The sequence below is a fragment of the Phytophthora infestans genome, genomic scaffold (genome assembly GCF_000142945.1).
Source record: "Phytophthora infestans T30-4 supercont1.236 genomic scaffold, whole genome shotgun sequence".
NCBI lineage: Eukaryota > Oomycota > Peronosporomycetes > Peronosporales > Peronosporaceae > Phytophthora > Phytophthora infestans.
Genome location: NW_003303523.1, coordinates 80,987 through 91,667, shown reverse-complemented (window position 1 = coordinate 91,667; position 10,681 = coordinate 80,987). Strand labels below are relative to the sequence as shown.

Genomic DNA, 10,681 nt, shown 5'->3' with positions numbered 1-10,681 from the left:
TGCATGCCACTCAATTGATAACAACTCACTGGATAGCCCATCCGCTGTTGAAGTGACAACAATCACGTTAGAAACGGTGTACAAAACAAGAGCGAGTGTGCAAATTGAGTGGCACTACAGTAGATAATAGGCACTCACTCACCCGATGGACAAAAACAGGAATGACTACCGAGGTGCCGCTGACGAATTGCTGCCAATGAACACTTGCCCGCTGGCAGCAATTCGATGCGCTTGTGGTCTCCGACGCAGATTCGCGAATGAAGCTGAAAAGCAAACAGCGGACGCGGCCAGCCAGTGGTTGGTGGCTGAGCTACTTGCGCAAGTAAACAGTCAGCCGGCATCCCATCCGCGGTTCGTGCGCTCGACACTGTCCATCGAGAGCTCGTGCTTGCCAAATTACTCACTGTGGCGGGATCACTCCGTCGCCTTATATTTATGAGGGTGTGTTTTTTCATACGTTATTGCAGTAAACAGGGAGCTATGAGGGTAGAATGATCGTGATATTGAGGGGAACGCAAATAAGAATTATCAGCATACACAGATTAGGTCCAGATGCAAAATACCCATCCGGGTTTGTATCTCCAAAAATTCTTTGCATCAGTGTACCAATTCGCTGGTACCAGCTTGCTCACCGCCAAATGTGGGTATCCTCTCCAAGTTGAAGCTTTCAATACTGGCCCCTATCAAACTTGCTGTAACGTTATGGTAAAGGAAGATTGAACAAGCATCTACACAGCAATCACTTCCAAGCAAGGCCATGTGCAATTTGATTCCTACGCAAAACCGCTCTCATTATAATAGATACACTCTATGTTGTTTATAATCCAATCGACTGGTAATACTCGTCGCACCATGCGTACAACAGCAGCATCTCCAGTGTGCATTTATCTACTGCAGCTGCCGTATTGCTTGCCCCACAAGACGATGTCCACTGTGTCCTGTACACCGAGTTCTCTTGTCTCCACGCACACGCTCTGATCCGTTGACTCTTTCGACGATCTTGAGGGAAATCCTCATCTAGCTGAGCCAGTTCCAGACTCCAAAAATCGTCCAGCAGCGTCGTGTCATCTTGGCCGCCGAACAGGAATACACGCGGCACCTTACTGCCTGGCAGTGAGGAAACAAAGGCGCTAGCAGCCCAGTACCGAGGCACAGGACGCTGTTCGTCAAGAGCGCTCTCATCCTCTCCAGATGCAGTAGCGACAGTTCTCCATCCGTCGATCAGATCTTCGAGACGCTTCAAACGAACGTCCAGTTGCGACTCGAAGCGAGAAGCTGCCATCGCCGTCCTGGACCCGAGAGACGCTCGTCGAGGAGACTTGAGTCCACGCCCGACAGCCATCAACTCAAACGGAGTCAGCAACGTTGCCCGTCCTGCATGAACTCTCCTCTCAGCGATACTGGGGCTTTCTCTGTCGGTCAGAGACGCAAGTTGCGTCCATCGAGCAGTTGGCGCGACACCGAGCGCCACACTGGGGGTATAATCCAGTCGATACAAGTCGCTCAGTTCCGAGCCAGTACCTCCCGCTGTGCCTCCGAAGATGAACATACTGCTCCCGACTACGACCGCCTCCAGCTCCGTCAACACCTGCGCCTCCTCCTCCGCCACCGAAAAACCCTCCACCTCCGCCTCCACCCGCTTGTTTGCCACTCTGTCCACTCCCGCCACTTCCATTTCGACCATTCGAAGGCCAATGCGATGCTGTCAACGGAGACACGGCGACGTCCACCAGAGATGTCTGCGGGTTCAACAGACACGTGCCTTCAAGAGAATAGCGATAGGAACCTGCAGTCCCCGCCACACCTGCCGTTGTTGGCGTGGCGCCTGTGCCTCCAGTTGCTAGAACGAAGTAGTCTGCACTACTCGCAGCAAAGCCCCAGTCGAGGTGTCCATGTCTCGCTGGGAGTCCCTCGAAGTCTTTCGTGTCTCCCGGTACATTCGAGGAATGATATTCGTCTCTAGCTGCTTGTCCAGTCACACGTGAGTCGAGTGGGATCGCTGTTGCATCCGGTGCAAGACCAGACTCTGCTTCATCCAAGCCACCGCCGCCTCCTCCATGGGGCACAACAGTAATCCGTCGAGCCCGCACCGCCACCTCCAGCAGCTACGACGGCTGTTCGTCCATTTACGCGCACTTCAGACGCGCCACCGCCTCCGCCGCCTGGGAAATCGCCTGTGCCGCCGTTTCCACCGCCGTTGAACCCACCCCGACCGTCTTGAAGGCCTCCACCGCCAACTAAAATGTCCACAGCATCACCGGCACTGACACGGAAAACTCCACGTGCAAAGGCGCCTCCTCCGCCGTTACTCAAGTCGCTTGAAGCTCCGTTTGAAGACCTCGCACCAGCTCCCCCAGCGCCCCAAGCGTAGACATCAAGAGCAACAATTCGATGCGCAAGATGAGGAGCAGACTGGTCAATTGGAACTCGATAGGTCTGGACACTTCCCGTGTAGAAAAAAGAATGTTCCGCCAGTCTTTCGCCCGACCACGTGACTGGAAAGACAAGAACAGCTCCGTGCTCGCCAGGTTTGGCTTCATCGCCACTGGTAGAGCCGCCACTGCCGCCGTTCCCAGTCAACTGGACGTAGTACCAGTCCTGTGTGTTAGCGCATTGCTGACGAGCTGCAGCAATCACCACTTGGCGTGTTCCAAGGGTTAAATCCTTGACGTTGTCGCTGTTCGATTCGTCTTCAACCGTGTAATCTGTCAGGAACTCTGCGGACTGGGAGAAGCTACCAGCTTGCCGTTCAGCTACCGCTCTGACGCGCGTGACGTACGTGGTGTATCCTTTCAGCGACGTCATTGAGATGTTGGCGAGTCGACTGCTGCAGTCCACCAGCTCAGCTGGCAATCGCGTCCACGTCGAGCCGAGAGTTGTGCGGTATTCCACATCGTAGGTTAGCTCTTCCAGTGCATGTCCGCCCAGCACCTCAGGCGTGTTCCAGACCACAGTAAGCGGGTTTCGAGCTACCCGTAAGTTCGCCACAGCACCCGGAGCTGTTTGCAACGTTGTGAATTTGGCTGAAGGCAAACTGAAAGGTCCTTGGCCGTTGGCATTCGTCGCAGCAACTCGAAACTCGCAGGTGGAACCTGGCGGACGATCCAAGGACGCAACAACAGTTACAAAGGTGTCACTGTTGCCACTAAACCCCGGCGGTATACGCTCACTGATCGTAGTCCAGCCGATCTCACTGTCGCATTGTTGCTGAGCCTGGAAGCTGGTGACGGGGAAGAATTCCCTAGCAAAGATGCCATTTTCCTGCGTGAGTTCTCGACGCATACGCCACGAGATCGTGACATGAGAAGTCGTTGCCGCTAGTAGCTCGGGGGTTGAAGGAGCTCGCGGTACTGGCGTCGCTGGGATCTCCAGTGGTTCACTACTTGCACTCCATGAACTCCAGCCAATAGCGTACGAATACTGCGCTCGAACACGGAAGCTGAAGGCTCGACCAGTCTGCAGTCCCGTGACTTGGTAGCTGCATTCATCCGAGCAAATACGTCCATGTCGATCAGGAGAACTCGGAGCCATGCGCAGATACTGAACAGCTACTTGGTCTCCGTCTCCAGTCCACTGAGCTGACACCGTCTCTGTATACAGCGACAGCAACGGCAGCGGATCTTCGCCGTCGTACGCCACGAGATCAAAGAGAATGATCCACTCGAACGCTCCATCAGCGTCCAGCGCATTCCTCTCCACCTGCACCTGTGTGACCTGCTCCAGAGACTCGATCGCTGTCTTCATGGCGTCTGCACTGGCGTCAAAAGCGATCGGAGGCGTCACCACACCAGCAGTAGCTCGTCCGCCCAGGATACTCGGACTGGAGCCTTCATACGACAAGCCAAGTCTGAAATACCCATCGTTGATGGACTCGCCATCGTCTGCACGAGTGAAAATACGCTGCTTGGGCACGTGTTCCGTGGCTTGAGCACCCAAGTCGACGCGAAATCCGGTCAGTGAATCCCCCAGCGACTGCCAGACGCCTGACCCAGACACTGCGTACTGAACTTCGTAGGCTTCGACACTAGCAGTACCGCCAGAGGCCTCGAGCGCATTGTCAAAGGCTGACCAGGAGACTAACGCATAGGCAGAGACTGGATTCCCAGGTGCCACACGCTGCAGCTCTGCGTAGACTTGTCGATCCACCTGGACCACCTGGACTAAGGCCGCTGGGACATCAACGAACAGTGCCGACACCAACCAGATGCGTATCCAACGCATCGAGGAACTGAGCCGATACCAATCACCTTCACGCGACCCTTGCCGAAGATCGGACAACGGTCATACCCGATTGAACTCGTTCACGACGTCGAGGTCCTGCATGCGCGGGATGATAGAGAGCTCTTGGTCTTGTTATGGAGGTGACTTCCATGTGGCTTCGATAGGTTGCAGGTCTGCCGTACACATGAGCAAAGCCACCGATCCCGCCGATGCTGTGGAGCACTGTCGAGGCGAATGGGATGGCCGCATCAACGTGATCGAGCGTACGTCATAGTGAACCAGACTCCAGTCGAGCACGGGGACACGCGAAGTCAACATACGGAGCGACAAGGCTGTTGGCTAGTGGTAGGCAGGACTCTTGACGTTGATGACGTAGATGCATGGAGTGAACACAGCACCGCGTACGAGAACTGGTTGAGCACAGCAGTACGTACAGCATTGATGGCTTGGACTCAGCAGATTTGGTGCACTGACAAGCATCGTCATAGCCCGAGAGCAGCCCAGACATGAAGACGGTAGTGGTTGAGCACGGCTGAGCTTGAGCTTGGTTAAACAGCACGCAGTTGCCTTGGAATGCAACTTGTCCACTATAATGTGTCTACGATGCAACTCGACTTTTGTTGTGTGCCAGTAGCTGGTGCCTCGATGCTTGAACTTCACTTGCACCTTGATGTCGCTTCATCCGCAGTTGCTGATGACACTTGAGCTCGACCATGAATCGCCCTCGACCAAGCTTACCAGGACAGTTGCTCGGCGTGCTTCGAGTTGCAGGTACCAGATGCCGTACCTTGAACAGCTTCAAGTTGTCAGCGTGGGTGACTCGAGCCTCGATAGGCCTTGGTCAACCCAATGATGTCCAACGACGGTCGGTGTGACGGTCTGACAGGACAGTGTAGACACATGAATATGAATATCGTCTGGAATCTCGACAGCAATCAAGTAGTCGGACCCGGTGCCAGATGCCCGCCGGGACAAGCTGGGCTCGAGCTTCTTGTAGGCCTTGAACTTGTTGGAGCTGCGCACGACCTTCACGTGAGTGACTGGATGCATGCCACTCAATTGATAACAACTCACTGGATAGCCCATCCGCTGTTGAAGTGACAACAATCACGTTAGAAACGGTGTACAAAACAAGAGCGAGTGTGCAAATTGAGTGGCACTACAGTAGATAATAGGCACTCACTCACCCGATGGACAAAAACAGGAATGACTACCGAGGTGCCGCTGACGAATTGCTGCCAATGAACACTTGCCCGCTGGCAGCAATTCGATGCGCTTGTGGTCTCCGACGCAGATTCGCGAATGAAGCTGAAAAGCAAACAGCGGACGCGGCCAGCCAGTGGTTGGTGGCTGAGCTACTTGCGCAAGTAAACAGTCAGCCGGCATCCCATCCGCGGTTCGTGCGCTCGACACTGTCCATCGAGAGCTCGTGCTTGCCAAATTACTCACTGTGGCGGGATCACTCCGTCGCCTTATATTTATGAGGGTGTGTTTTTTCATACGTTATTGCAGTAAACAGGGAGCTATGAGCAGTGTTGGCTGGTTTTTGGTTTTTGGATTTAATGGTTTTATAAAAATCCTGGATAAACCATGGTTTTGGTGTAGAAAACACCAGTGTAAAACCAGTGCACCTGGCGGTTGGTTGGACGGAGTGATCCGGTCTCCACAGTCAAAGTAATACTGATACCACATACAGCAAGTCTCTATTTCTGAAATACGCACGCTCGACAAGTGTATTTAGCTATCGCACATCGAACACTTCACCGTACCGAAGCATGGGCCACCCATCGTGCCAAGAGCGCGACGAGTTCACAGACTTGCATGAAGACGCCGGTAACAACCGGACATACCACATTTGCAACCACTGCAACAATGCGTATCGTGCTTCGCGGCAGCCAGCTGAGGGTAGTCACCGCGCAACACCGCACGAGCCTCCTGTCCCTGAGCCGAAGAGACTTCGAGGGAGGCCGGAAAACTATAGAAGCCATCTCAAGAGCTGTAAATTCTATCAAGCCTATATTCAAACACGCAACTCTGTGGAAGCTGCTAGCCGTTCTTCCAGCTCAACAGCCTTTCAACCTAATAGCAGTTCGTCTGTTCACGACGATGCGTCCTCGACACGAAGTGAGAAAAGACAGAAGCGTATCGACCAGTTTTTTTCAGGACCATCGCATGACGCGGAGGGAGAGATCTTCATGAGATTACTAGTTGAGTTTCAAGCTGATAATCGGCTTCCTGACAGTTTTATTGAGCGCTTATCTACTGTGCGTTTTCTGCGTCACGTAAGCAAGATGATCGCTGACATCTTCCCACTACCAACCCGCAAGAAGCTTGGTGGACCCATTCTAGACGCGTACGCTTTCGACTGCGAGAGCCAAGATAGCACGGCACTTCGTAATGTACAATGTGCTAATGAAGGTGCGCGCGTGAATTTCTTAAGTGATGTTTGGCAGAACATTTCTCGCGCTCACTTGCTTGGTTGCCAATTGGTTCTTTTTGGGTGTGGTATGACATACGCTTTGCTTCCTACGGGACCCAGGCATGACGCTATCGCAATTGCGGAACAAATGGAAGGTGTGATGGAAAAGATGCAGAGTGATGGTTGGACAATTGGTGGCGTTGTTACCGATAATGCCGGACAATGCGCGCGGGCACGACGAATTTTAAGTCTACGGTGGCCGCATATCTCATTTCAGATCTGTTTTGCTCATGATCTAAACAATTTAGTCAAGGCAGTTCTGAAGTCAGATTTTTCTGAGGTCACCAAGCAAGCATCAGACGCGGTCAATGCTCTGAATGCGTCTTCCGCAAAGTGGTTAGTCGAAGCAAGGACGTGCATGGTGGATACTTATGGATATTTCCTGAATCTAAAACAATTATGTGAAACCCGTTGGAACAGCATGCATGGATGTTTTGCATCGTTGTTGCGCGTTCAAAGTGCGCTTGAGCTACTAGAGTTTAAGTTTCGAGCTGGCGATGATTTTCCTGATGCTGCACGCGTTTTTAGCAGAGGATCATTTTGGGAACGGCTTAAAGACGCTGAAGAGGTGGTGCGTCCGCTTGCATTTGCCTCTTTGAAGTTGCAGCGCGACGAGAACTCGCTCGCGGATGTTGGTGTGTGCTACATGGATATATTCAAAGGATTTTCGGTGCGTCCGTTTGGCACGCGCAACCTTATCAAGCAAGTGGAGCAACGATGGAAGCAGTGTGAGCAGCCGCTCATGTTGCTCGCTCTATTTTTACATCCTTTACACACCAATGCCGCTCAAAAGCTGTTAAACAAGGACCCCGCTGACAACGATAGGCTTCCCTGTGCCGCATCGGCGTTTACTATTTATCGGCGATTCACGCGTCTGGACCCCGGCAACTTAGGAGAGGATATTTACAAGTGGCTGAAAGGAAAGCTAGCACTTCCACCACACGGAGGGTTCAGTACCGTCAGTTCGTTCTGGGATTTCATGCGCGATGACATGCCTTTTAGCAAGTTGTCGATACTTGCGATGCAAGTGCTGTCTATTGTGGTCAACACAGCAACATGCGAGCGCTACTTCAGTGAGTGAGCGCTGATTCACACAGCAGAACCGAACGAGATGTCGGTGGAGAAGGCTCGAAAGATCGCCGCTGTTCGGAAGAAGGTTCGTGAGTCGGATCAGCTTGATAGCATCTTGAAATCCCAGCGTATTAAAAAGCTGATCAACCCAACAGAGCGCCCTCGACGCCAAGACGAACGATTTGAATGCAACCAAGTCGATACTGAAGACGAGTCAGACGACGAACCAGGAAGTGAGTTGGGGGGCGGACGATGCTTTTGAATACTGGGGTGCTGTTCTGGCAGAGCTAGATGGAGATGAAGACGTGCCGCCACCGAATCACAGGGGCTGTGGTTGAGATCAGTGAGTTATCTGGCCGATCGAGCGTCGTACTGTAGTGATTCTGACAGTAGATCGAGAGCAATACTACCGCGGCAGACCGGGGCAGTGACGAAGCTGAGCGTGGCGTTCAGAGACAAGATTATCAAAATTGCGGCAGCAGTCCGAGGGAAGACATTCCAAGGAGTCTATTAAGGAGCCCATTTCCTTTCTTTTTAACGACCGCCAAGTTTCCCACAGGGAAAAAGTGGCTGACGGGGCTACGTGGTCAGAAGATTTCGTTGGCGGAGCTATGGGATACGTCGAAAGCATTAACTGAAGATCCAGGTAAATCGTTCGTGACAGCACTAACTCGGGTATTTGTGCTAACTCTATGTGATGGTTTAAATGCAGTTTGGCATTTTGCGAGCCCGGTGCGCTTCCGCTGAGAGGGGCAGGTTTGATCAGCCAGTCGATGAAACGATAAACTATGGTAGGGTCTTCCAGTTGAAGTGCGTTGAGATAAATACACGCAGTACACATTTGTGCGAAGTAAATGGAGAGGAACATTCGACTACGAATGCAGCCTGAGCACATAAAACTCAGCGACTTCTGGAAGGTTTAGCGAGTCCCAAACTAAGTAGCCTATCGTCGAGCCGTCTGGACAATAAATGGCGTCTGTAGACAACACAGCATTTATTTGAAACCTACCGTAGTAGGACAACATAACACCAACATATTAAGATAATGAATTAGCTGGTAGCTCGTATGAGATGCAGGAAGTGTGCTCCACTTTGCATACCAACCCAACAGCGTCATCGTCTTCACCGTATGCTGCCGTCGACCTCCTGCGACTGGAACACCTCCGTCTGAACCGACTCACCCGGGGCCGCACCGGCCTCCACGGTCGACCGAATAGCGCGGCCACCAGACGTCGACGTCGTCGCGAGACCGCTCACCTCCGTCTCCACCGTCGTGGTTTTCTCGCCAGACGTCGTCTCCGTCTCCGTTGTGGTCTCCACCTCGACCGTCCTCACCAGCTCGCCGCTGGCACTCGTCGAAGTACGCGTCGTCGTCTTCACCGTCTTCGTCACGATGCTGCCGTCGGCCTCCTGCGACTGGAACACCTCCGTCTAAGCCGACTCACCCGGGGCTGCACCGGCCTCCACGGTCGACCGAATAGCGCGGCCACCAGACGTCGACGTCGACGTCGTCGCGAGACCGCTCACCTCCGTCTCCGTCTCCTCACGCGTCTTCGTCTCCACCGTGGAGCTTTCGCTACGGCCCGGCGCTAAGGCTCTAAAGACCAATACGTTCACGCTACCGACAGCAGAAGGACTACATCATTGTGGGTCTAGTGGAGCTACCAGGCGACAGCTCGCTCAGTCTTGCAGCAGAGGAGTACGTCGTGTTCAAGAAGATCAGCGTCGTCTCAGCGAACACTGTCATTTCGTCATCATTCTTAAGTACAACAGGTAGCATAGGAAGTTCTGAATCCAGTGCCATGAACTCGTCCACTTGGTCGACCACAGCTGCCCCCGTAGCCACCACACCGCCGCTAACTTCGTGTGGTGGAGCTTGGTCGCATCTTGAGCGTACCCAACTTGAGTTTTTTTTCGTGTAGCAACATTACATACACAATGCGTACACCATACTAATTGCCAGTAATAACACCAAATAACCATAGTAACGCCACCAAAACTCCAGAAAAAAAACGGACAACCATGGTGATTGGTGTTAATGGAGTATACCACCAGTGGTTTAACCAACACTGCTAGGAGGGATTGCTAGCAAGATTTGCACAGTGTCGGATCAGCATTAGCTTCACCAAGAGTATCTTTTGCCAACCCAAGGTGGACTTTCTGTCGCATAAAATTTCGCCAGAAGGTATCAGAGCTGACCGCAAGAAGCTTGCGGCCATCACCGAGCTTTCGCTTCCAACGAGCAAGAAGGGCATGCAGTCGTTTCTTGGAGCGGTTAATTACTACAGCCGCTTCATTCAAGACTTCGCGGTCTACGGTGCGGCGCTGTACCAGCTCAAGGATGAAGACTTTGTCGTTGAAGGTGGCCTTTCTGTGGCACGTCGTTCCTTCAAAAGATTGAAAGACGAGTGTTTCACATTCACCCATCCTCAGGCACTTCGATCGGTCGAAAGCAAGTTTTCGTCATGCTCTTTGCGAATGAATGGGCGTTGAGCACTACGCTAATGCGAGAACATGAAGGCACAGTTACACCCCGTACGGGTTCTCGGTCTGGTGTCAAGGAGAGCGAGATGAACTACCATCCTGCTGAGAAAGAAGATTTGGCGTTACTTCTCGCTGTGAAAGATCTTGTTACGTCCCAGCTGCCAGAAAAGACGCTACATGTCTATACACGATTCTCGACGTTAGAGTGGGTGCATAAGTCGAAGTCTCTCTTCGGACGCGCGGTCCAGTTCGCAGTGCTGCTATCGCAGTGGCACCTAAAGGTGCAGCGCGTGAAGGAGAAGGATGTCGCCTTTGCGCAGCTACTGCAGTCAAGCATCACGAGCTTCGTTGACCTGGAAGACTCGCTCTGCGCCGGTGGCGCCTCCAAACAAGGGTTCCCCGACTATTCGAATGGACCGCGTGCTG

General features: G+C 52.9%; 4 protein-coding genes across 4 annotated transcripts; 1 reads left to right on the top strand and 3 right to left on the bottom strand.

Moving 5' to 3' along the window:
• Positions 1-165: 165 nt before the first annotated feature.
• PITG_20990 (uncharacterized protein) lies at positions 166-1,684 on the bottom strand (the record flags this gene model as incomplete). Its single annotated transcript, XM_002895161.1, has 2 exons — positions 166-305; positions 970-1,684. The coding sequence occupies 2 exons, from the start codon at positions 1,682-1,684 to the stop codon at positions 166-168; spliced, it is 855 nt and encodes a 284-aa protein (XP_002895207.1).
• A 347-nt stretch (positions 1,685-2,031) lies between these two features.
• PITG_20989 (uncharacterized protein) lies at positions 2,032-4,323 on the bottom strand (the record flags this gene model as incomplete). Its single annotated transcript, XM_002895160.1, has 2 exons — positions 2,032-4,146; positions 4,288-4,323. The coding sequence occupies 2 exons, from the start codon at positions 4,321-4,323 to the stop codon at positions 2,032-2,034; spliced, it is 2,151 nt and encodes a 716-aa protein (XP_002895206.1).
• Positions 4,324-5,019: 696 nt separating this feature from the next.
• PITG_20988 (uncharacterized protein) lies at positions 5,020-6,044 on the bottom strand (the record flags this gene model as incomplete). The annotated part of the gene is made up of 2 exons (XM_002895159.1): positions 5,020-5,310; positions 5,991-6,044. 2 exons carry the CDS (start codon positions 6,042-6,044, stop codon positions 5,020-5,022), a joined length of 345 nt encoding a protein of 114 aa, XP_002895205.1.
• Positions 6,045-6,809: 765 nt separating this feature from the next.
• PITG_20987 (uncharacterized protein) lies at positions 6,810-7,264 on the top strand (the record flags this gene model as incomplete). Its single annotated transcript, XM_002895158.1, has 2 exons — positions 6,810-7,141; positions 7,258-7,264. 2 exons carry the CDS (start codon positions 6,810-6,812, stop codon positions 7,262-7,264), a joined length of 339 nt encoding a protein of 112 aa, XP_002895204.1.
• Positions 7,265-10,681: the final 3,417 nt, after the last annotated feature.